Below are 26949 nucleotides of genomic sequence, written 5' to 3'. Positions count from 1 at the left end.
AAGACAATTACTCTCCGAGAGCTCACAATCTAATTCAGGAGACAACATGGAAACAATTATGTAAAACAAGATATATACAGGATACAAAGGAGATAATGAGCAGAGGGGTGACACTCGCATTAAGCAGGGTTAGGAAAGTAGAAGGTAGGATTTTAGCTAAGATTTGATGGAAGCCAGAGAAAGCAAGACGAAGAAGTAAAATAGTTAGACATGGTGGATAGCCAGTGAAAATGCCCAGAGATGGAGATGAAGTGACTCATTTGAGCAATAGCAAGGAGGCCAGTGTCACCATACAGAGCATATGGTTGGGAGCAAGGGAAGTCTGAAAAGGTAGTTCCTGGGAAGGGAAGAAATCCAGGAGGACACTGGCGTAGAAATCACGTGCTCTGCGGCAAGGAGCAGGAAGAGGCGGGGGGAGAATAGGGGAAGGAGGAGGAGGGGGAGGAGAACTCCTGTGACAAACACGGAGAACGGAAGCGAGTGCGAAGTCGAGCTGCTGACCGGAATGTGAGAAGCTCCGCCTCTTAAAGGAAAACGTACTCTCAAAGTTGGCTGAAGAGCGCTCGGAGGGCACGGCGTCTTTAAGGCCCGCCACTGACACGTGTTTGAAGCGCCGACGGAGCCCCGGATGGTGCGTGTGAGGGCCCGCGAGCTAGTGGAGCGGGCCGTCCCGCTCCTGACAGACTGACAGACACTCTCCCCCCTTCCTCCCCCTGAAGCCTCTGGGGTAGGTTGGGGGCGCGGGGAGTTGGGGGTAGAACGAGGGCGACGGTTGGCCGCGGCGACGGAGGACAGTTGGGGGTCTGCAGCGGCGGGAAGGGTCGTTGCTGTGTGTGGTGTGGGGCCGTGGCCGCAGCCTCTTGCCTCCGGAGGTCGGGGCCGGGGGGTCGGGTCGGTGTAACCTCAGTCCCTGATCTGTATGTGAGTGGCAGCGGTGGAGGGAGAGGATCGTCTCGGCTACGGGGCCTGGGCTCTCGCTTCTTCCCCAGGCCGGGGGATCCAGCGCTGGGGCCAAGTCTGAGGTGGGCGCCGGGGATGCTGAGCTTGGTCCCCGTGAGGGCTGACTGGGGATGGGGGAAGGAGGGTGGAACAGGCCGCCCTTGCAGGTTCTGGGGTACGTGGCGCACACTCGCCCCGGGGCTCCGGGCATCAGCTTGAGCTGGGGGGCGTGCGGGTCTTGGGTAGAGTTTGCGTCAGGGGACAGTGACGATGGTCTGCGTCCCCTTGTACTTCCCTTCCCCCCCCCCCCCCCGGCCCTGTGCATGCGGGTAGGATGCATGGATGGGCCAAATTGCCCACGTGCTCCTGTGATGGGGGAGGGGATTGTCTTTTTCGTTCTGCACTTGGGGTTACGTGAAAGACTCCACTAGATAACCTGGTGGGGAGTCACTGCTGCCTACCAGCGAGGCTTCTGGAGTGCCCGTGTTTCAGGCAGGTCAGATGCCTCCTTTCTCGGTCTGCAGGCCTGCTTTCTAGACTTGGGGTTTTGCTGCAAGGTTTGCTTTTAATACTGTTGTCTAGGCACCCAGGTCTGAAACTTATCTCGTTGCCCAGATTCCCTTCATCCTTCAATGAAGATAAGAGCTAAAATCGATTCTAGGGATGCTGAGGTGGTAGAGAGCTCACCTTCTTCGGGGTCTGAGAGAGACAGCAAGAGGAAAAGCCTATTTTTGGTGCTTAGCAAGACTGCGCCTGTAGGAACATTTCTGGGAGCGATGGTGTTTGTATTTGTTTCTGGGAGGTGACTTCGATCAGTTAAACAGAATAAAGTTGTCATTTTAATGTGCTTTTGGGTAAATGTGAGAAGAAATCACTCCTTTTAAAAACAGGTATTTTGAGGAAGGGAGGGAATAAGTGTTAAGCGCCTGCTAAGTGCTACTTTTACAAATATTTCATTTGACTTTAGAAAATTATTTTCTCTGGGAGAGTAACCTTTCTCTCATAATAAACATTTTTTTCTGAGTACATATTGCATATAAGGGGTAGTATTCAGCTATTTTTAGGATGAAATGGGTTTCTTCTACTTACCAGAGTAGCTTCTTAGGGCAGTTGTTAGCAAACCAATATAAAATTAAGATCCAAGCAGCTTTTTGTTGGAGTGGAAGGGAGTCTTGATTTGCGCTCCTCCTTGCACAGTGACTGGCCCTCTCTTGTAAAGTAGCAGAGTTTCGAATCTCTTAAAGCAAACCCTGGATAGGGTTTGTGCTTTTTCCATAAGGTTAATCCTCCCCTTGACTGCACATAGCAGGTGGAAGTATTTGACACATGGCAATTGGAAAGGACCAAGAGGTGTCAGGCTTGAGTATATATAGTTCACCTCTCTGTATACCCTGGAAAGTAATATAGTCTTGAAAAGAGAATTGTTTGTATGTTTAAATGGTGGATATTTTGAGTATACGAAGTGAAGCAATTTACCATTGGTTACTCAGGACCACTGAGTTTTTCTTTTTAAAATTTTATGCTTTAGTGATAAAGTGACATCCAGTATAGGATAATAGGATACCTTTATTTAAAACAGAACTCTTAAAATGTGTTTTCATAAGTTTTAACACCTAAAATTAAAGTGTGTAATTTTTTTTAAAGCAGTACTCTTTTGGCTTTGCAGTCTTTAGAGGGTGGTTGGTCATTTGTTGCTTAGTTGCTAAAGCTTCTGCTATAGTTTGTGAAATAAATATTGAAGTTGGATAATCACCCCAGTTAAGGCTCTTAAATCCTATGTTTGGAAAGGAAAACAATCTATCCTCATGGTAATGGGTATATGGATTTATTTACTTATTCTTGTCTAGAAGTCAACTGACTCACCTTTCTGAATTGTGTTGCTCAAGTGAAACAACATAAAATGCTTTGTAAATTTTAAAGTAGCCACAGTAAACGTCAGCAGATAATATCCTTTGATATTCTTTGTATTTTCCAGGTACTCATTAATGGAAAGAAAAAATTTGTTAATGTATCTGTTACCTCTTAGTCTTTTCAAGTGATTGATGGAAGATACCAGATTCTGGCTAATGACCTTGTCTTTACTTTTAGGATCTTTTCATCTGAGACAGCCTTCTTGAACAAAAGTTGAGATAACCATGGCAAGAATTCGTATCCAGTCCCCATTGTGCTCATGTTTCATCCTCTTCCTCAGTTAATCTCTAGATTGCCCTTTAGCTTTCATGACTTTAGTTTTCACATACATGGTGAATGATCAGTAGTACTTCTGTGGTCTGAAATGGAAGTTACTGCTAGAAGGGGGTAAAGGCAACGGAAGTTTGTTTAATAATTTTCTGAGCGTGTCTTGGTTCTTCATACTCTGGATTCTCATGGTTGATAATGTTCTGTTCACCTGGCAGTTTTTGCTGACGTGAAAGGAAAAGGAAGAGGAGCTTCCTAATTCAAGGACAGAGGACAATTTTTGACTTGCTGGAATATTCCTTTTCCTCCATAACCTGATCAGATGCTGCTCCAGCAGCTGGTCTAAATCCTGACATCCCAGGTGAGTTTGCAAAGGTTTCTGCACATCCAGTTATAGCTTCACCTTTTTCATGTGTGAATTTGTACTACTGAGTGCTTTTGAAGCCTTTCCTCTAGACCACGTATCTTGTTTTTAGTACATTCAGAGAACTCAGACTTAACAAGTTTTAAATATATGTATATACAGACACAACACAGATACCATGTTTATACAGGGTGTTCCAAAAGTTATAGTGTGGGTTTTTTGGGTTTTTTTGGAGGGCATTTGGGGTTAAGTGACTTGACCAAAGTCACATGGCTAGTAAGTCTGTCAAGTCTCTGAGGCCATATTTGAACTCAGGTCCTCCTGACTTCAGGGCGGGTGCTCTATTCACTGCGCCACCTAGCCACCTCTGTAGTGTGGTTTTAAACCAGTAAAACTCCACATTCATTTAAGACAGTGTGGGAAAGGAAATCCATATAAAAATAGATCATCTATATTGCTATATTCTAGCTTGACCTTGAGGCGGCATTGAAATGGAGGGTGTTTAGTTGAGGTTTATAATATCAAGCTAGATTCCTGAAATTCAAAGGAATTTCCTAGTATAGATTTTTCTCATTAATTTTTCTCTAAATGTAATTCAAGGAGTTTTTGAATCCCAACTAGTATGGCTCAGCATAAGTGACAAAGTTAGTTGATAGTTGGTAAGTTTGGTTGTTCCCTTCATCACGTTAAGGAAAAGAGAAAGACAAAGAAATAGTACCATGAATGTAACATCTCTAGAGTTTATTTAGTCATGGCTATCTGAATTTATTTTATAAGTTACTATTTAACAAGGAGGTTTTTGATAGATTTGTTTAAACATAGCTATTTCGTTGTTGGACCCTACTTTCCAGTCCACCTTCTTCCTTATTCCCATTCTTTTTTTGGTGGGGTAGTGATAAATAACTTTATAAACAGACTTGTACTTTTTTGTTTCATATTGACCAGTTTCTGCCCAGAGATCATTGATTTTCTTGTGTTCACTACAGTCTAGTTTATATTTCTGGAAATATTGCAAGATTTTAGATGTTCATTTTGTAATCTGTTTTCTTTGGGTTATTTTTCTTCCCTACTTTTATTGTGTCTCCAAATTAGTTTGTTACTCTGGTTTGCATTTCTTTATGATAATTGATGATCCTTGGTAGCTTTTTTAAGTATTTCCTTAGTGATCCATAATGATCATTGAGGAAAGTTTAAAGAAAATGACTTTTTATTATCCAGGCATTATTTATTTATTACTCTACCTTTATTTTCAGTGATGCACCATGCCAATTGTTGATAAGTTAAAGGAAGCTCTGAAACCTGGTCGGAAGGATTCAACAGATGATGGCGATCTGGGGAAGCTCTTGGCTTCTTCTGCCAAAAAGGTCCTCCTACAGAAGATAGAATTTGAGCCTGCAAGCAAGAGCTTCTCTTACCAGTTGGAGTCCTTAAAGAGCAAATATGTGCTGTTGAACCCCAAAACAGAGGGTGCCAGTCGCCACAAGAGTTGTGATGAGGCACAGATCAGGAGACAGGGTAAGTAATATATTTGGGAGCAGAGTATGGGTTAGAGGATGGTGGATTTGAAATAATTATTTGAATTATTAGAAATAATTATATAGTATTTACTACAAGGGAAAATGAAGAGATAGAAGTCTAGGTTTCTCAGAACCCCTACACTTATTCAAGTGTATTCAAGATGGGTGGGCTCTTGTCAGTTGTTTTCTTTTTTTTGGTAGTCTAGTTAAGATGCATTACTTCAGAGGTATCATTTCAGAGGATTTTCTTGTGACTCTGTATATCAGTCATATCCTCTTCTTACCTTTGCTTTTTCAGGCAGTGATCATGGGTTTGAAAGCTGTAGTGATGGTGTCCCAGCTCCACAGAAAGTCCTCTTCCCTATAGATCGGCTATCTTTGAAGTGGGAGCGCATTTACCGAGTTGGAGCAGGTCTCCATAACCTAGGCAACACCTGCTTCTTGAACTCCACCATACAGTGTTTGACCTACACTCCTCCTCTAGCCAACTACTTACTCTCCAAGGAACACACTCGGAACTGTGAGTATAATTTTGTGGCACAAAAATGACTTTTCTCTGAATTTGCTACATTGAGGTCATAGCTCTGTGATTATGTGTTAATGGTTTGCAATGTGGCAGTGATCTGTCTGGCCAGAATCAGTATTTAGATTAACCAGAATTTATCTTTGAACATAAGTACTTTTATTTTGTGAAATCCAGAAAATATTTAGTAAAGCAAATTAAATCCCATTATCTTTTTGTTTATACTTTCTTTGCACAAACTGTTACTTGTTCTATATGAGAATGACTGTTCATCTGAAAATCAGGAAGATGCTTAGAGGACTGACATATATAATGTTTTATGGTAAATTGAGGGCTTTTTTTTTCAACTGGAGTTTAATAATTGAGAAAGAGTTACGCTTTTTTTTAAGTTGACCTCTTTAATTGAGGTTTGTGCTCTGTTTATAGGATTTTGGGAAACTGTTCTAAATAGGTTAAAAGTTTTGAGGGTCAACTTTGAAATCTTTGTTGTAGAACTTATGTTCTATGTCTTATGTCCAGAGTTAGTTGAAAGGGTGAATAGAATGCTGTGTTGCATTTGGAGCTTTAAGACCTCAGTATACCTGTAGCTGCTCATAGTAATAAGGAGTTTACTGAAAGTATCAGGTAAGATACTCCATAAAATTCTCTCAGTGTGAATAGTAATCACTATATCCTGACCTATTATAACCCATCAATCAAGTAAATTAAGAGAGAACAAATTTTTTTTTATCAGCTAATACTTTATTGTTAAAGTTTTTTTGAGTTCCAAATTCTCTCCCTCTAGCCCCTCCCTCACCCATTGAGAAGGCAAGTATTATGGTACCTATTATTCATGTCAAGTCATACAAAACATATTTCTGTATTAGCCATGTTGACAAAAAAGTAAGAAAAATAAAGAAAGTGAAAAACAGTACACTTCAATCTGCACTCTGAGTTCATTAGTTCACTAGAGGTAGATAGCATTTTTCATCATGAGTTTTTTTGAAATTGTCTTGAATCATTGTATTGATGTGAGTAACCAAGTCTTTCACAGATGATCATCCTTATAATATTGCTGTTCCTGTGTATAGTGTTCTCTTGGTTCTGCTTACTTTATTTGTATGAGATCATATAAGTCTTGTCATGTTTTTTTGAAACCATGCCCCTAGTCACTTCTTATAGAACAGTAATACAGTAATATTCCATTATGTTTGTATAACGTAACTTTTTCAGCCATTACCCAGTTGATGAGTTTCCCCTCAGTTTGCAATTCTTTGCCACCATGAAAAGGGCTGCTACAAATATTTGTGTACATATAGGTCCTTTTCCTTTGTTCTCTTTGGGATACAGAATTAGTAGTGATATTGCTGGATCTAAGACTCAGCACAGTTTTATTTTCCTTTGGGCATAGTTCCCAATTGATCTCCACAATGGTTGGACCGGTTCAAAACTCTACCAACAGTGCATTAGTGTACCCATTTTTTTCTCATCCCTTCCAGCAGAGAACAAATATTTTTCTAAGATTACTTTTGAAAATGACTTTAGAAATTCATTAAACTAAAAGAAAAAGGACCTGATAGAAATGATAATCTTTTTTAAAAAAATGCTAAAGTGTAAGAGTACTAGAATCAAGGTTTTCATTAGCTCTAATGTCTGTTTAGCACAAAATAGGCTTCTTTCCATAGTGATCATTGATTCTACCCTTTTGGTTGTCTTAGTTCTCAGTATTCTCTTTGGGATTCCAGTTGCTATCTACCTCAATCTTTTGTCATTTATCATAGGACCATCACAGATGATGTTGGACACTAGTCAGCAGTCTTTTTCTCTTTCATATCTGCAGGTCACCAAGGAGGTTTTTGTATGCTATGTGTTATGCAGAATCACATGATCCAGGCCTTTGCCAATAGTGGCAATGCTATCAAGCCAGTCTCCTTTATACGAGACCTGAAAAGTAAGAATCAAATAATATGAACAAATATTTATTTAGATCTAATTGCCAAGAACTATGCTGGGTACTGTGGGGAATGTGCAAAATATATAAGAAATAGGAACTATTCTTAGGAAACTTATGTTCTTGTTGAGGAAACAAGACTTGTTCATATCAAACTGTTAGGAAAAAAATACAGTCATATATAAAGTGCTAAATTTTGTGACACAGGCAATATTTAGCAAAGGCTGCAGAGACAGAAGAGGCTCTAATAGAGTCTTTGGGGGAGACTTAATAAGTTATATTATTTGAACCAGAAGTTCTTGAGAGATTATCTAGTCTAGGTTCTTTATTTTACAGATGAGGAAACTGAGACCCAGAGGGGTAAAACGATTCCCTCAGGGTCATAAAAGTTAGTTAAGTAGCAGGGCTATATCTACAGGTTAGATTTTCTGACCTCTCTAATCCAGTGTTCTTTCTATTACACCATGCTGCCTTTTTTTTTAAGAGGGACATAGCGTGAATAAAGGAGTGGAACATGTCGATAGGTGTAAACCCACTTCCATTCACTGTCTATGGCCATTTACCATTGCTACATACTGCGTTACCCTCTATCTCTGCCATAAGCAGTGGATAGGTTGGTTTTTAGAACAAATTGCAATGTCATAGAAAAATTGCTTTTTAACTTTGTACTGACTTTTCTGAAGATTAATAAGTCAGTAGACTAAATGTTCTTAGTTCCTGTTTAGTTTTGTGGTGTATCTCTGCTTTTCTCTGAAGTTTTAAGAATTAGCCCGCTATTGAGGCTTTGTACTTATGAGTTATTAAGTAATGTTGCAGAAAACAGGAAATAGAGTAGTTGTTTGAAAGGTAAAATTTCAACCTCTCACCTACCTGGCTGACTTTTTTTCTTTCCTACTCTCTCCTTCCGTAGAAATTGCTCGGCACTTCCGCTTTGGAAACCAGGAAGATGCACATGAATTTCTTCGGTACATTATTGATGCTATGCAAAAGGCCTGCTTAAATGGCTACACAAAGTACGTACTTGATTTCTTCACTTTCTGCTTGAGAATTTGGAAGCTGATTTCACTCTACCTCAGCCAAAAATAGAGATGGTTACACACTAGATTTCATTATCACCCAGAAATGTTCCATTTCCTGAATTAAAATCTCTTGACGTTCCTCTCTCCATCCATAACTTCCTATCATTTTATGTCTCCCTAGGCTTCACCCTTCTTAAACATGTTATTCTCCCCTGCCCCCTTATCCCCATCTAGTCCTCTATTGCTTTCCTCTACCCCACAGTTTTTTCTTACCCTTGGTTTGACTCCACTTCCTTCTCTCTAATCTTAACCCTGTAGCTAGCCATTAGTTAGACAATTTAACTCTACACTGTTCTCTGTTTTCCAATCCCTTGTTCCTTCTTCTATTGCTACTTATCCCTTGCTAAACCTTAACTCTAGACTACCCACGACTGAACTCCTCTGTTCCAACTTATATGTTGCTGCATAGAACTGGAGGAAGTTACACAGTTGTGCTGACTAGGTATTTATAAATTCATGTTCAACTTCAACTGGGTTCTCACTGCAGGTATTTTTATTTCTTTTTTAATTAATTCCCTATCTTCCCAAAAAAGCTTTTCTAAACCTCTTCAAACCTCCCACTCTTCTCTCTTCCCATTCTCTCTCAGATGAGGAACTAGCTTCTTACCTTATTGAAAAAATTGAGGCCATTCAACATGAGCTTCTATTCTCTTTCTCTTAACTCAAAACCCCTTGACATCATCTTTTCCTATTCTCTTCTTTCCTCCAGTTTGTAGCAGTATGGTAACCCTTCTTATTACCGAAGTCAGCCCTTCTATATGTGCTCTGGATCCCATCCCCTCACATCTTCGCCAGCAGATTGTAACTTTAGCCATCCCATCCTCTCTACTCCTTAGTTTCTCCCTATCTACTGGTTCTTTCTACATTACTTTCACATATACCCAGGTCTTCCTCATCCTTTAAAAAAAACTTTTCACTAGACTCTACCATCCCCACTCTTTGTCCTGTCTTTCCTAACTGAAGTCCTAGAAAAAGTTGTCTATACTCAAATGTGTCTACTTCCTCTCCTTTCAGTCTCAGCCCTTTGCAGTCTGGCCCCCAACCATATTGCTCAATGGAAACTGCTCTTCCCAAGTTACTAGTGATCTCTTTAATTGTTAATTATAATGGCTTTTATTCAGATAGTACTGTTGACCACATTCTTCTTTTGGATAATGTTTTCTCTATAGGTTTTTTTTATGTTATTAGTGTCATCCACCCACCTTAGCCTCCTTTGCTTACCTATACTAAACCCCCTAAATCTGTGTGTTTCTGAAAGTTCTATCCTAGGCCCACCACTCTTTTCTACATTCTCTTGGTGACCTCATCAGCTTCCCTAGGTTTAACTATCATCTGTATGCAGATGACTTCTTGATCTATTTATCTTGTTCCAGTCTCTCCCCTGAGCTTCAGTTCCATATTACCCACTGCCTACTGAGCATTTCAAACCGGATGTCCCAGAGATGAACTCATTATTTTTCCCCCTAAACCCATATTTCTTCTAAACTTCTTTTTTTCTGCAAAAGCACCACTGTATCTGAAATTCTAGATTCATAACTTTGGTATTATCCTCAACTTCTCTCCCCAGATAGCAGCTGCAAAATCCAGGCATTTCTTTTGTCTTCACCATTTCTCATTCAACCCCTTCTTCTCTGCTCACATAGCTACCTTTGTTCAGACCCTAGATTATTGCAATAGTTGCAGTAGCCTCCTGATTGGTCTTCCTGCCTGAAGTTTCTCTGCACTCTGATTCATCTGCCAAAGTGCAAAAGTCATTTTCCTTACCGATCTAACTATGTCACTTCCCTATTAGTAAACTCTGGTGGCTTTCTTTTGCCTCCAGAATCAAATATAAGCTCCTCTTTTTGGCTTTTAAAACTCATAACAACCTGGCCCCAGCCTGTCTTTCCAGGCTCATTATACCTCACTCCTTATCTTGTACTCTATGATCCAGTCATATTTCCCTTCTTACACATGACACTCCAGCTCCTGACTCTGTGCCTTTGTACCATCTGTCCCCTTGCCTGAGGTACATGCATGCCTCTCTTTTGCTTCATAGTGTTCTTCTTTTCCTTGTGTTACAGATACAGCTTAAGCACCACTACCGACATGGTCGTTCTTGATCCACTCAATGACTAGTGCCTTCCCTCTGAAACTACCTTGTATTTAACTACTTTTTAATTTATTTGTATTTTATTCATTTATATTTATTCCATACATACTCAAATATATCTTTGTCTTCCCCATTAGAATGTAAACTCCTTGGGAATAGGGATAATTTCATCTGTCTTATTTGTATACTCAGAGACTGGCATAGTGTAAGGCACAGTGTAGTATGTACTTAGCAAGTAGATTCTTGTTGATTAATTACTTTGAAGGGAACATAAACTTGTGGTATTTAGAAAGATGTTTTTGTAGTCAGCACCTTTATTACTATATAGACTTAAGTCGTTTTATATTTCTCAGCCTGAATCCAAAAGATCTGTAATATACTCCAAAGAAAGACGCTTCTATAGCCTCTGCTGGGACAACAGTTCTTTAGTATCCACCTTGTAGAGCTGAAAAATTAGAACTGTTACTCATGGAGTTTTGAAGGTGAAGGAAATTTATCTCTGCAGTCTGATTTAGAGAGAAAACCTTAGCACATTATGCTGTTTTGAAATCTAGATTTGTTTGTCAATTATTTTTCCTGCCTTATTTGCCTCTTGCCAGTGATTCATTGTTTTGAGCCCCTTTTAATTCTGTTTTGTAATAATACTCTTAAGTTCCTGCCAGACTTGTTATAAGAGGGAAAAACTGTAAAGAGGCTTATCAGAAAGAATTTCAAATCTACAGAAAATTGGGATCAAAAGTAGCATTTAAATGATATAACTTTATTTGACCCTGTTCTTTATTTCTTTAAATACTCTTAGATTTGGCAGTGTGAAATGAGTAATTATGAATTCTGTGCCCTATGGCTCTTCTGTGCAAGGCAGGAAAAATTCTGTTTAAAAGCCGTCTTGGGTTATTTAGCTGTTTTTAATAAAGAAATTAACTATCTTTTCTAGGGTGAATTTAGAGAGGGGGTAAGTTAAGAAAAGGCCTTTAGAGTATCCTACCCTGTGTTCAATTAGTATACCAATACACATTTATTAAGTGTCTGTTTTGTGTCAGGCACTGTCCTAAGATTAGTAAATAAATATAAATATATGAATAAAGAAAGACAGTGTTTGCCCTCAAGGAGATTACAATCTAATGGAGAGGCAAAAAACAAAAACTGGAAAGCTCCTGTGTTCATATGCAAGAGAGAGTTAAGTATGGCATAGTGGATAGAAAGCTGGCCTTTGAGTCAGAAAGACCTGAAGTCAAGTCCTACCTTTCACACATATTAGCTTGGTGATTCTGGGCAAGTCACTTAATTAACTTCATGCCCTGGGCAATTTTTGGTTTTTAAGGCTACAAGTAGTTGTTGATCTGTATTGATAGAGTTTTCCTTGCTGGGAGTTCTCTGTACCAAAAAAAAAAAAAAAAGCCCCAAAGTACCTTAAATATTTGTGGCAACAAAATCTAATTGCTATTTATGAAGGTAATCTGAGCAATGACTCTTTTAAGTGTGGGAAAATGTTGCTATCAGTAGAAATAAATTAATGTTGTTCACTCCTGCACAAAAGACAATGTTTTGGGGATTAGAATGTTTTGCCTGGGTGGAATAAGGTGACCTGGTCTGTCATGAGAACATTGTAAGAGACTTAAGATAGTCTACCCACAATGCAGGTTCTAGCTGTTTTGTAGGAGTTGGGTGTTACCAGTTATATACTGATCTTGAAGTCTCCCATCGGTGGGTTATGTCATATGCTGTTGATGTCTGTTTTGCAGATTGGATCGCCAAACACAGGCAACTACTTTGGTCCATCAGATTTTTGGAGGTTACCTTAGATCTCGTGGTGAGTAGAGACTTTTTATTCCCATCTTTCTTTGCTGGAGCTTGTAGTAGTAACCAAAAAATCCCTGCTATTTCTTATCATTTCCTAAAACAACATAAATAAACTTTACCTGGAAGACAATAGACATCCAGGATGTCTTGTTTATCAACAGTACAGAAAGCTATTTATTATTGGAGAAAAAGATTCCATTATTCTATTGGAGGAACTCAATTGCTCTGGGGTGCTTTTGGTTGGTTCTCTGTCTTTTTTGTCCTTGAATGAGGTAAGTTCCAAATGAGATCTCTTGCCAAATATAATGATACTTGCAAAGCTAGTTTTATCATAATCTCTTGCTAATATTGTCATAGAGTTGTTTTTTTAAAGGAGCATTTGCATGTTTATTAAGCACAACCCAAACATTTTAACACATCCCCTAAAGGCAACTCAAGAAATCCTTATCAAAAACAATAACTGAACTTAAATATTTGTGTTTATTTACTCAGTAATTAAATGTCTCCATGAATACTAAAGAGGAGATATTTGAATGTTTCTATTATACAATATATTTATAAAATATATACTATTTATATATTATCTATAGCAGTAAAATATTAATATTAAATAACAGCTAGTATTTAAATAATGCTTTAAGGTTTGCAAAAAGCTTTAGTGAAATCAAGATTACCTAAATTTGAATACTGTCTCAGACATTTATTAGTTGTGCGCCCCTAAATCCCTTAATTTCCTCAGGCTCAGTTTGCTAATCTGTAAAATGCAAATAATAGCACTTTATTTTCAGGGTTCTTGTGAGGAAAAATGAGATATCTGGACAATGCTTTGCAGACCTCAAAGTGCTATATAAATGCTATTATTATTATTACTATTTTATAACCTCTGTTAATTTTCCCCTTTTTTCACCCCATTAATAGAATGTTTCATCCAGTAGGATGTAAATTCCTTGAGGTCAGAGACTGTTTTCTTTCTCTTTTGTATGTCCACTGATTAGCACAGTGACTTTGAGATCCAGTCACATAAGCAAGCACATAACATAGACTGGACACCCTAAGAGAGAGCCAGACACAAAGACAGAGAGAGAGCACAGAACTCTGCTTTCTTCAGATGTTCTTCAGGTTTGAGGAGTTTCTTCACTCTCTTCCATCTCTTTGGACTCTGCATTAGCTTCAGGAACTTCTGGCTTCCAATTTTAAGATAGAAGATGGAAGGGGCGACTAGGTGGTGCAGTGAATAGAGTATCAGCCCTGGAGTCAGGAGGACCTGAGTACAAATCTGGCTTCAGACACTTAACGCAAAAACTAGCCGTGTGACCTTGGGCAAGTCACTTAACCCCAATTGCCCTCCAAAAAGCCAAAAAAAAAAAAAGAGAAGATGAAAAATGCCAATCCCACTTAAGTTTGCTGAAGGAAAACACTTCTCAGGCTTCTCTTGTTTCTTGTATCTGAATATCAGATTTTCTATTCAACTCTGGTTTTTTCAAGAATTCTTGAAAGTGCTCTATTTGATTGAATGACCATATTTTCCCCTGAAATATGATACTCAGTTTTGCTGGGTAGGTGATTCTGGGTTTTAATCCCAGCTCCTTTGCCCTCTGGAATATCATATTCCAAGCCCTTTGATCCCTCAGTGTAGAAGCTGCTAGATCCTGTGTTACCCTGATTGTGTTTCCACAATATTCAAATTGTTTCTTCTTGGCTGCTTGTAATATTCTCTCCTTGATCTGGGAACTCCAGAACCTGGTTATAATATTCCTAGGAGTTTTCTTTTTGAGATCTTTTTCAAGAGGTGATAGGTGGATTCTTTCAACTTCAATTTTGCCCTTCTGGTTCTAAAACATCAGAGCAGTTTTCCTTGAGAATTTCTTGAAGCATTATTTCTAGGTTCTTTCTTTGATCATGGGTTTCCAATAGTCCAATTTTTTAAATGATCTCTCCTGGATCTATTTTCCAGGTCAGTGGTTTTTCCAGTGAGATATTTCACGTTGCCTTCTATTCTTTCATTTGTTTGGATCTATTTAATAGTATCTTGATTTCCCATAAAGTCACTAGCTTCCATCTGCTCCAGTCTAATTCTGAAGGAATGATTCTCTTTAGTGAGCTTTTGAGATTCTTTTTTCATCTGGGAAATGTGACTTTTTAAGGCATTCTTCTCATTGCCTTTTTGAGCCTCTTTTGCCATTTGAGTTAGCCTATTTTTTAAGGTGTTATTTTCTTCAGTCAGATTGTTGACTCTCTTTTCCTGATTTTCTTGCATCATTCTCATTTCTCTTCCCAATTTTTCCTCCACTTATTTGGTTTTCAAAATTCTTCTTAAGCTCCTCTATGGCCTGTAAGCAGTTAATATTTTTCTTGGAAGCTTTTGGTACAAGAGTTCTGACTTCATTGTCTTCCTCCTGTTCCATGCTTTGATCCTTTTTGCCCCCAAAATAGGAATCTAAGGTTTGACTGTTGTGCTTGCTTTGCTTCCTTTGCTTGCTCATGTTGCCACTCAATTACTTGACTTTTGAGCTCTTTGCTACAGTGGAACTCTGCTTCCAGAGAAGAGAGCTTTGTCCCAAATCACTGGGGTTTTCTCATCTGCTGGAGCTATTAGTTGGATGCCCTCTCTGAAGGCTCCACTGGATCTGTCACCTGGTGACCTCCACCCTAGACAGTGATCCAGATCCAAGCAGGTTAAAGCAAGAGCAGTTACCTCTCAGATTGGTCTCTTGGTCCCCCTACAATCTGCAGGCCAGGAGCTCTGAAACAGCCACACGGCAGTGGCCACCACACCTCAGCTCTTCTCCCTCTGGTGGCAGAGGCCGGACCGTACTCCTGGACCCCCTGTTCCCAAACTCCACACTGACCTCTCACTTTGTCTTTGGTATTTATGGGTTGATAATTCTGGAAACCGCCACAGCTGCTGGTGCTCCACTCTCCCAAAGTCCCTCCAGCTGCTGCTGGTTGGGGCCACCTTGGGGCTAAAACCTCAGGCTCACATGGGGCTGGGCTCTGCTTGCAGCACACTGCAGTGGACCCTTCCTGCCAGCCTGCTGGGCTGCCTTCATGGTAAGATTTATTTCTCTCTGTCACTTTGTGGGTTCTGTAGCTCTAAAGTTTGTTTAGAGTCATATTCTATAGGTATTTGAGGGGTTATGGGGGGGAGCGCATGGGAGTTCTCCTGCTTCTATGCCACCATCTTGGCTCCGCCCCCCCATCATAGAGTTTTGAAAGATAAAAAAAGCTTGAAGCATAGTAAGCCTTGGGAAAAATAATAAAAAATCTACATTAGTTACAATTAGCTGTATTGCTGATTGACTAATTTCTCTCTGTTTTATTACAGTTAAGTGTTCAGTATGTAAGAGCGTCTCTGATACCTATGACCCCTATTTGGATGTTGCACTGGAGATCAGGGTACAATATTATAATATTGTCACTTACATGCCTGGGTTGGGAAAGTGGGAATTTTTAACTTTTTATAGAAAGAGCTAAATGGGAAATAAGAAATATGTTGCTATTGTGGGGAGGTTTGTTGACAACTTTTCACAAAATTTGGGGGATATTGTAAGTTTTACTATTTAGAAGAACATTCTTTGCTATATTATAACTTTTGTGTTGTAGTAGAAAAGCTGTTATCTAGTCTTCAATAGGATAATCTACAATTTAGAGCAAACCTGAAATCTTTAAGAGCCAAAATACTTGACAGTAATCTTTGACAATTCTGATAACTGATGAAAAGGAGAGAGAGAGTGAGAGACAGAGAGAGAGCGAGAAAAAGAGTGTGTGTGTATAAAATCATTATTAGAGTTCTGTGACAGGTGGAATCTGAAATGACTGAGGAAACAAAGGTTTAAGCTTCTGGGTGTATCAGTTTATTAAGCAGTACATGCAGATTGCATAACAAATTGGGACTAGGCCTTCTTCATCTTGGCACCGGACCCCAAATACAGAGAGAGACAGATTTTTTATGCATTAAAAACAATCAGATAAGACAGATTAATTAAAAGCGAACAACAGGATACCAACCAAGATACAAAATTAGGTAATCTGACTTCTTATTGGAGGAAAGATTAAGGACTTTTCAAGTTGAGGGGGGAGAAAGCAAACAGGTGTAATTCCCTGAAATCAGAAAGAGATGTCTCACTCCTTCCTAACTGATAGTGTTCGGTCAGAGAAATATAGAAATAGTAACTGATTGACCATTACAGAGCCAGTTTTCAGATGAGACATATGGGTTGCTTGAGATTAATGTTTGCATTAATCTTTGGATCTGACTGGGTTTCTGGTCAGCGTAACCTTGGTTAAGCATATCCTTAGTTAAGGATCTCTAAGAAACAGATAGAGGTAGTTTAGCTTCCCAGCCATGTAGTGCTAGGTTCAAACAAGGCAATAAAGTTTTCTCACAAGACAGAAATTGGGCTAGATCCATAATTGAATAGAAACGGAACTTCACTACATCCAGAATTGAGCCACAAGATGGAGTCATTGTGATTCACTGTATTCCCATAATTCTCTCAGTTCACAAAAAAAGGTAACATTATTAGATCTGCTATCTCTCCTGATACTTACCATTTGACCTTGTTAGCCTAGAATTTCAAAACTCAGATTCTCATATAATATAACATGTTAAAAAAAAGTTTTAATTTTGGTATTTCTTGTGTATCTATAAGCTTTTCTTTCTTCTACTTGTCTTTTACAGCAAGCTGCAAATATTGTACGTGCCCTGGAGCTGTTTGTAAAACCAGATGTCTTGAGTGGAGAGAATGCTTACATGTGTGCTAAGTAAATCAGCTCTTGGCTCTTTCTCTGGGGTATTTTTAGAGTCTGTCATCTCTCCTGAATGCAATAATAGTCTTTTTAATTCCACATGCCAAGATGGCTTTCCTCACCTCAAAAATCACTTACTTATTGTATGAAGCATATTTACCATCCTTTTCTCCCTCCTTTTTGTCAAATATGTAGACAATTACTCTGCACATTTTATATGGATAGGAGTCATATAGACTAACAGTAATTGGTGCTCTTTTGGTTATCTTTTTTCAATATCAGAAAGGCCCAATATTTTTTTCTATACCTTTGGTGTCTTCCCCAAGTTTGCATACCTTTTGAATCAATTTATAGTCTTAGAGAATTTATAGTCTCAATTTATAATCTCAGAGAACTGCCAAGAAGACTAAAAAGTTAAATGACTTGTTCAGAGCTTGCTGGCTTTGAGACTTGCTCTCTCTCTATTATGTCAGGCTGCAAGGAAGGGAGGGGGTAGAAGAAGGGAGGTAAGAATTTTACCTTTCAGTCCAAAGGATAAGGGGAGCAGGAGAGTGGGAGGTCATCAACTTTGGATTATTAGGGGAGATAGAAGGAGAGGGAAAAATCAGTTGATTTGGGGTACTGGGACAACTGGGCATGATGAGAGATGGAGGAAAAAAGTAGGCAGTTAGTAGAGGTTCCTATCCCCTGGGCTTAATTTTTGGCTTCCTGACTTCTGGGCTGAATTCACACTCAGTGGCAGGCTAAGACATCAAGGAACTCCGTTAGCACCCTAAGTTTATATTTTATATCAAATATAAACTCCATTGTTTGGTATTTAAAGCTATTTGTAAATATATCTTCCCTGCACATTCTATGGTCCACTTATGCTGGCCTGCTTATAGTTCTCAAACACCACTCCATCTCCCATTTCTATCTTCTGTTTCTGGAATGCTGTGCCTCCTCACTTCTGCCTTTTATTTTACCTGGATTCTTTCAAAAAGTCAGCTCAAATCCCACCTTTTTCAGGAGGTTTCTCCCAGTCTTCCCCCACCACCATCCTTCTCCCTCTGCTACCTCCCACTCATCTGCCCCCAACAAATAGTGACTTCCATTTCAGGTACCTTTATCTGCTTTGTATATAGGTTATATGTACCTGGTTGTTTATGTATTTGTCTCCCTCATCAGATTATATGTCCCTTGAGAGCAAGGACTATATTTTTCCCTTCTTTGTATCCCCATTGCTTAGCATAGCACCTTTTATGCATAGTAAGTGCTCAATAAATACTTGATCATGATAGCTATAGTATGCCAGCCTTCAGGTCATTAGCCCTCTTTTCTCGAGGAGTTCAGTGTCAGGTTCACTGTCTTGTTTTCCTCCTTAACTCCTGCATTTATATGAAAAGACTTTGACTTTTATGTTGACATTCTCTTAAACTCCCTGAACTAATTCCTCAATCTTCTCATTCCATAACTTAGTCTAGTAGGTAATTTTGTTACTTTCTCCTGTATCAGAACATAATCTGTCATTCTATATTTCCCCAAACCCTATTAGCCCTCCTAAACTCAGGACCCCTCTAAGCTCTTTATTCCTTAGTACTTTCTCAGGTCATTATACCTACTATGATTTTGCTTTCTCTTTACAGTCTCTACACTCTAGTTAATCAATTGGACCCCAGATTATCCTCTACCAAAATCCTTTGCCCACTTAGCCTCTTGCCAGACCCCAACCCTATATTGTTCTACTCTGATCTTGTCTGAAGCTGGAAGAAGTCACATACTAGTGTTAAGTATACGACACATTTATATTAACCAACTTCATTTATATTGTCTGAGGCCTCACTGCAACAGGGCATTTTTTATGTTCCTATGCAATTGATTCCCTAGCTCATGCCCATTCTGAATTTCTCCTTAAGCCTCCCTCACTGAACCAGGCTCCTTTCAACCCCTACCTCACCTTCTTGAATAAAGACCTAACCCCTAACTCTCTTGTTTCCTTCTCTTTATCTATAATTATTTAAATATCATCCATCTTTCCTTCTCTCGAGTCTTCTTGCCAAGACCATCCCTACTGCTTTGAAACAAACTCAAGTTACCCCCATGGCGGCCCCCACACACCATGAATGTAGAGCCAGAGTGGACTGCAACCCTTTAGATTCTACTAGTTTCGTTTTCATCTTCTTGATCTGTTTGTGTATCTGATGGTATTGACTGTCCTATTCTGGATGTGTTTTAGGTGACCTCATCAGTTTCCATGGGTTTAATTATCCTCTATGCATATGACTCAAAGATTTATATATTGAGCCCCATTCTTTCCTCTTTGCTTTAATAATTCATCACCAGCAGACATTTCAAACTGGATGTTACATCTCAAACTTAACATGTCTAAAACTAAGTTCATTCAACTACCTCTCTTCTAAACTTCTCTATTCTTATCATTTTTCCAGTCTCCCAGATTTATAACTTTGGAATTGTCCTCTATTTTTCATTCTCACTCATTCCTTATGCTTCATCAGTTACCAAATCCCACTTTTTCTACCTCTGCCACATCTTATATCCAACTCTCTTTCTAATCATACAACTACCACCTCAATTCAAGCATTCATTATCTCTTGCCAAGGCACTTGTAGTGGTATCCTAATTGGTTTCCTTGTCTTAAGTCTTTTTTCCACTTCAGTCCATCTTCTGCACTGCTGCTGAAGTGATTTTCCTTAAACATACACCAGATCTTGTCACTTTCTTGTTTTAGTAAACTTAAATGGAATAGGTGGTACAGTGGATAGAGTACCAGGCCTGGAGCCAGGAACATTCATCTTCCTCAGCTCAAATCTGGACTCAGACACTTAACTAGCTGTGTGACCCTGGGCAAGTCACTTAATCCTGTTTGCCTCAGTTTCCTCATCTGTTAAATGAGCTTAAGAGGGAAATAGCAAAACACTACAGTATCTTTGCCAAGAAAACTTCAAATGTGGTCACAAAGAGTCAGACATGACTGAAAAATGACTGAAAAACAAATTTAAATGACTCCCTCTTGATCCTAGCCAAAAATATATACCCTTCTGTGTTTTAAAGCCCTTTACAATCTGGCCCAAACCCATCTTTCCTGCCTTGTTAAATATTACTTCCCTTTCCATACTTTTGCCAAACTCACTTCAATTCTTTATTGGCAAGGTAGGGTCCTGTAGATGCAAAATGTTACATATATGCTATCAGATGTTGGTTTTGCTTAACTTTTTCTTTGTTACTAAGAATAAAGTGGGACTGGGGAAAGGAGCTATGTACCTGGAAATGACAGTGATGCATAAACAGCATCAATAAAACTTTATAAGTGTGGAAGGTGAAGATTTTATTTTAACTCCATGGTTTGCACTATATTTAATAAATAACCTCCAGTTCCTTATGTGATAATAAGCTATCCAAAAGCAAGGGATGGCTTTGTGGTGATTTGTCCTTTGTTAGTGAAACATTTTATATCTTCTCTACTTATGCATCACTTCTAAATCACATAGATGAGAGGATAGTTCTTTATAGAGTATAAACTAATAGAGTTTTTAATCTGTTTTCCCTATAGATGCAAGAAAAAAGTGCCAGCCAGTAAGCGCTTCACAATTCATAGGACATCCAATGTCTTAACCCTGTCCCTTAAGCGCTTTGCAAACTTCAGTGGGGGGAAGATCACCAAGGTGAGTTTCCTATCAAGAATTATTCAGTAAACATTGGAACTTTGGAAGCTCTACTAGGTACCAGCCATCTGCCTCTCCATTTGAAAAGCAGGTACTAATGACAGATAATATGATTTTAGACAAATATCAGTAAAATTACTTATTATATAACTCTTAAGTGGAGAGTGCTAGGCCTGAGTCAGGAAGACTCATCTTCCTGAGTTCAAATCTGGCCTCAGATACTATGTGACCTTAGACAAGTCACTTAACCCTGTTTGCCTCAGTTCCTCATCTGTAAAATGAGCTAAAGAAGGAAATGGCCAACCACTCCAGTATCTTTGCCAAGAAAATCCAAATGGGGACATGAAGAATTGGCCATGACTGAACAACAACAACAAAGTACTTGGTTTCGAAAATGAAAGTGACTGAAGTTTTGAAATATTTTTATTTTATTTTTAAATAATCAAATATTTTTATTGTGTTTTGAAATTCAGTAAAATTTAGGGAAAATGTTGGTATGTTTTATTTCCAGTCATTCTTTAGAGAATACTTTTTTACTATAATATTCCTAGGATAAATTGCAGTTTTTTTGAAGTCTCCATTTTTCACCTCATTCTGTAGAAAGCGATTTTTTGTGGAATGAACTTAGTCCTGATCCATTCTATAAAAATAGGATTTACTAGAAAAAGTAATAGTAATCCATTTTGTTTTAAACAGCTCAGGTTAGCTATTATTATCTTCATAATATGTCTATAGAATAGTAGAGAAAAACAAGGCTTATTCCCATTTTGCTTTTCAGAAAAGAGGTGGTGAGAACTGTTGCTTTATATCAGGACCAGGAATAAAACTGAAATCTGATGTACCGTGTTTCCCTGATAATAAGACCTATCCCGAAAATAAGCCCTCCCCTTACTGTGTAAGATTCCTCTAAAATAATCCCTTCCCCCCGAAAATAAGCCCTATTGAGATTGCTACTGTAGTGAAGGTGATCCCCTGCGCTACACGCTACACGGTACCCTCTGTATGCACCGTCTCCCCCCCCTCTCCCCACCCCGGAAACGAACACCGCTCTCCGAGCTGCATCCAATCAGAGCTGCAGCAATGAGCACGTCATCCTGTTCTTCCCCAGTGATTTGCTTGCTGGCGCCATTGAGAGCAGTGCTGCGGAGGAGAGCTGAGGCAGGACAACATAAGCCCTCCCCTGAAAATAAGCCCTCTGGTGTTTTTCTTTCCAAAAAAATTAATAAGACAGTGTCGTCTTATCGGGGAAACACGGTAGCTATAAAATCACATCTTAAACTAAGGAAGAATTGTTTTATTCTTTTAAGCTTTTACCATAAATTACCGCATGCGCAATTGGATTTGAACTATTTAGTTGTCATGATAGAGATAAAAGAGAAAGTGACCTTTTATCTTGATATGATTTCTAATTTCTAGTTTCTTTTATAACAGGATGTGGGATATCCAGAATTTCTCAATATACGACCATATATGTCACAAAGTAATGGTGACCCTGTCATGTATGGGTTATATGCTGTACTTGTCCACTCAGGTTATAGCTGCCATGCTGGACATTATTATTGTTATGTGAAGGTAAGTCGGTCTTTTTTTAGGTACAGCCAATGTAGTTGGTAATAGATTCTTGATAAATAATCATTGATTTTTGGCACAAGGACACCGTCTTTAGAGGTTATATAAGCCCTACTTTAACCTCTATAAAACTTTTCTTTTAGGGAAAATAGGAAATCTTTCTAGCAAATACATAGACCCAATTAGAACATAGAGGAAGTGAGTAACTTTTTTTTAAACATCTATTAGAATCTATGCTATTATCAGACATGTAGAGAAAGAATTGGGAAGGTAGGTGCTCTAAAGGTAGCTATAAAAGGCTTTACCTGATAAATATTTAGAAGAATCTTAGCTAAGGGAAGGTATTTGCTTGTGGTAGACAGTAAAGAAATCAGTCTTTCATATCTTTGGAACAGAGAACCTGAGGAATAATGAGATGAAAGAATTAAAAATTATTGTTAAAACCTTTTAGGGCTCACCATTTGAGGACCGCTTCTTTAAATTGTTAATATTTTCTGAGCACCTAGTTGCATATACTACAGATAGTAGATTTTATTACTCAAAACAGAGAAGGGAGTCTAACACCTTTAGTGATCTTCTTCCTTTTTATTATTCATGATTTTAGGCTAGCAATGGGCAATGGTACCAGATGAATGATTCTTTGGTCCATTCTAGTAATATCAAAGTGGTCCTAAACCAGCAGGCCTATGTTCTGTTTTATCTCAGGTAAGTCTTTTGATGTTTTGCTTTAGAACTTTCCTTTAGGTTTGTCTAAGTCCTTTTAATGGAAATTAATTGGAAATTCCCCAGGGGAGGGCAGATATTTTAACAAAAAATTTCATTTGTTATCTCTAAAAACATGCAATTTCAAATTGACCTCAGAAGTTCTAACATGTATCCCAGATGTAAAGAGCCTCCTAGGTACCAGTAAAGTGGGATATTAGTTTTAGTTTGACCTAGAACTTCAAGGGCCATTCCCAAATGGATATACCTTAGAATTTCCCTATATTCTAGGAGTATCCTTTTAAGCTAAAGCTATGTCAGAATGTACCCTTTCAAAATTAAGCTAACTTATGGGGCAGCTAGGTGGCACAGTGAATAGGGCACTGGCCCTGGAATCAGGAGGGCCTGAGTTCAAATATGGCCTCAGACACTTAACACTTACTAGCTGTGTGACCTTGGGCAAGTCACTTAACCCCAATTGCCCTGCTTTCCACCCTCCAAAAAGCAAAAAAAAAAAAAAAAAGCTAACTTGTTTGTGAGCTAAAGTCAAAACATTACCTGGGGAATGGCATTTAAGGCCTTGAATTCTGAAATAATCCAGCTTCCTTTTTAGTTCCCATCTTTAAGATTTTTGGTGCCTATATGTACTTTGCCAGAGAAGGATATAGCTAACAAAATGATGGTGAATTGAAATACTTAGCATCTAAATTTAGGATGCAACAGAAAAAGTTATCGTGTAGGTTTTCTTCCCCATACCCTGTTACCATATCCCTGGCACACAGGATCAGCAATCAATCAGTTGCTAAGATAAAATGAGGCATTTTAGAATTATATTAAGTACCTTGGAACTCAACCATTTAGAAAGTTATCATTTGATAAAGGGTCTTTACAGGTTGCTATGCTCTGCATTCAATTAAACTCATATATCTGAGACTGTACGAAGTCACATTGGTTTATTGGTTTATAGGACAAGGTAAGATTTATCTAGTGATTCTTCTCTCTATATGGGGCATTTAGCAACCTTAAGGCCCTCTCTGCTGTGGCTCTGTTTCTTGTCATGATCCTTTTACTTAGTATTTACTTAGTTTGTCATCTATTTTGTTTACTGTTTGTTCAACTTTATTACTAACTTTCTTCTCTTCCCAGAATTCCAGGCTCTAAGAAAAGTCCTGAGGGCCCCATTGCAAAAACTGCCTCTGCCCTTCCTAGTCGAGCAAATAATGTAGTTCCTGAACACATCAAGAAAAATATTAGTAATGGTGTTGTCCCCTCACCACTAATTGGAAAGGTAAGTAATTTGTAGAGCATAAAAACACTTCCTTCCAAGGAACAAGGGTAATCTATATCAGTGCTTATGCAGTTAACTGTCAAATTATTATCATTGGGGAAAAAGAACTCTAGTACAGGTGATTCTGACCTGGCCATTTCTGTGCTGTTGAGAGCTTAGCAGAGAGTGAAATAACTTTCAAACACTTTGTGTGATTTTACTCTATTCTTGTATAGAAAAATGTCAACATTAGTTGAGTAAAGGATGGGGATGGGATGAATTATAAAAGGTGAAGGTTGAGTAAGCTGACTTAATTAAAAATTGCATAGTAGGCTTTGTTTCTTCTTTCTCCGACAGATCTTCTTAAACTGTGGGTTGAGTAAAAGGTTTCTGAATGCACTATGACAAAAATTTAAATATCAAAGTGTAATAAATCCAAGGTGTTTGTGGTAGCACTTGCCAATGCTGAATTGAGCAACTTCAGCCTTGGTTCTGAACACATGACGTGCACACTGTGCTGTGCAGGCTCTCATGCTCACAAAGTGCCAACAAACACTGCCAAAACTTGAAAAGGGGTCTCAAGTGGAAAAAATTTAATAGGCCTTACTCTAGAGAAGATCTGTCCATAAGTTTGAAAAATGTATTAGCTCATCTCCATAGGAATTACAAAAATAGTAAAATAGAATTAAATAAATCTTTTTTACTATATTTGGCTGTGTAAGGAAATATTTCTTCCTTTGGATTGTCTGCAATAAGCAAAATTTCTTTTTTGTAGTTGTGAGTTAGTTTAACCTTTCTTATATAGTGCCTTGCTTGTTTGCCCTTATATTTACCTCAAAGTCCTTAAACTGTGCTTTCTTCTTGGACTTGCTTTAGAAACTGGACTTGGTATCAGTGAAAAAACATCAGACAGCAGAAGAAAATGGTGTCCCAATTTCCAGGAAAAGCTTTGTGGTAGGCCCTAAATCACAGAATGGAAGTGTTCAACTAAAGCTGCCCCTGGGATCCCTGTCCCCAAAACTTTCTGCAAAGGCCATTCACGGACCCATCATACTGGATAAACTGGGGAAAAAAGTCAAGAAGCCTCTCTCCCTGCAACACCTTTCTCCATCCCTAAAAGTATCTCAGGGGTTAAATGGCATCAGCAGCTTAAGTGGCACTAAATTTGAGAGCTGTAGGCAAGGCTCATGGGAGAACAAGAATGCCATGCTAGCTACCTCACCTAAGCTCCTGCACGAAGTGACTGTCAATGGCCATGGGCCAAAGGGTAATGGTGAGTGTTCAGATCCGAAGAGGAAGGATTCCATCAGTTCCAGCCCTGAATATTCTGCCAGTAGTGAGACAGCCAGGGGGCCTGAGACCATGAAGAATGGAGTTGGCTGTTTCTATACTTCTCAGGAAACAGACTATTCTGCTGGTGAGCGTACCAAAGAGCCACCTGGTAGAGAGGATTCTAAGATGGTGAAGTTAAAGTCCCCTGTCCTGACCAATACTGCCACTGAGCCTACAAGCATCATGTCCCCTCCACCAGCCAAAAAACTGGCACTTTCTTCCAAGAAGGTGGGTATGTAAGGTCTCATTCCCTGCATGAGATCCATGGGGCTAGAGAGGCAGGTTTGATTTGCTTTCCAATCTTAGAAATGTAGAATGACTGAGTGTGAGAAGAGAAACTATAGGGATTTGGGCCTTAACTCAGAAAAATGGAAATTATTTGAATTAATTCAAGTAACCTCTTGAGTTGTGATAATGGTAGCAGGGGATGGGAAGATAGGGAGCAGAGGTTTTAAGGAAGCCTTGGGGTTCTCTCTTGTATTAGCTCATAGATAGTTATTATTAATGGAGGTAAAATTCATCTTGGGAATTCTAGGAAGGGAGTTGTCTTTTAGCTCTAGCTAATGTCCTCTTATTGGATGACAGATGGATGCATAAGCTAAATCCCAGTTTCTTATTCTTAAAACTTAGGGTGAACATCAGAAATGGGTTAGGGTCTTTTGCTCAGATAGGTCTCCTTGCCTCTAAATCCACAGGAAGACTGGGTGTGGTGAAGTTTGACAGGGAACCATCAGCATGGAAAATGGCAGCCATCTCCTTCATGGAGCATGAGGAAGTGACAAGAAGATAGTAACTGTTGAGATTTCTGTTGAAAATTCCTTCTTTTTTTCCTTTTTGTTTCTAACCGAAAACACTTCTGATTCTTCTTCTATCATTCCCCACCCCTTACCTCTTTTGTTTGTTTTTTGTTTTCTCTTCCTGCCCATCCCAACCTTCCCTCTTTCTGGGCTCTTCTTTCCCCTCATTTTTATTTTTTTTCCCTCTTCACTCACGGAAACCTTTTTTAGACCACCAAGTTTTTATTTATGTCGATAACTACAGGCCAGCACCCTACGGAGGGCGACCGGCAATGACCTCCATTCACCTCCCCATTCATCATTCGCTGACCACACCTACCCCATGAAAATCACCCACCCTGTCTTTGCCTCTTCTTGGCCTGTTAGTAAAATCAGGTGAGTTGTACGCATAGAACTGTAGTCATAGGGATGCCTATCTATTCTAATCTGGGGCTAAAAGAAACAACTAA

General features: G+C 39.0%; 1 protein-coding gene across 3 annotated transcripts in view; it reads left to right on the top strand.

The window, feature by feature from the left end:
* Positions 1-563: 563 nt before the first annotated feature.
* USP36 (ubiquitin specific peptidase 36) overlaps positions 564-26949 on the top strand; it is a 47402-nt gene continuing 21016 nt past the window's right edge. The window contains exons 1-15 of one of the 3 annotated variants that reach the window (XM_069076048.1): positions 564-727; positions 3336-3478; positions 4735-4996; positions 5297-5518; positions 7341-7451; positions 8362-8464; positions 12365-12432; positions 15748-15818; positions 17104-17186; positions 20722-20833; positions 22265-22405; positions 23007-23107; positions 24251-24392; positions 25248-25931; positions 26745-26875. In XM_069076048.1, coding sequence (XP_068932149.1) covers positions 4744-4996; positions 5297-5518; positions 7341-7451; positions 8362-8464; positions 12365-12432; positions 15748-15818; positions 17104-17186; positions 20722-20833; positions 22265-22405; positions 23007-23107; positions 24251-24392; positions 25248-25931; positions 26745-26875 — 2222 coding nt within the window. In that variant the 5' untranslated portion in view covers positions 564-727; positions 3336-3478; positions 4735-4743. Of the gene's footprint in view, positions 728-786; positions 1023-3335; positions 3479-4734; positions 4997-5296; positions 5519-7340; positions 7452-8361; positions 8465-12364; positions 12433-15747; positions 15819-17103; positions 17187-20721; positions 20834-22264; positions 22406-23006; positions 23108-24250; positions 24393-25247; positions 25932-26744; positions 26876-26949 lie in introns of those variants that run through there. The other 2 variants (XM_069076046.1, XM_069076047.1) reach the window with 2 other exon arrangements.

This window comes from Petaurus breviceps, unplaced genomic scaffold (genome assembly GCF_028583685.1).
Source record: "Petaurus breviceps papuanus isolate PSGF00001 unplaced genomic scaffold, PetGlider_PUasm1.0 90925, whole genome shotgun sequence".
NCBI lineage: Eukaryota > Metazoa > Chordata > Mammalia > Diprotodontia > Petauridae > Petaurus > Petaurus breviceps.
The sequence above is the reverse complement of the archived record's forward strand: the minus strand, read 5'-3'. Positions and strand labels throughout refer to the sequence as shown.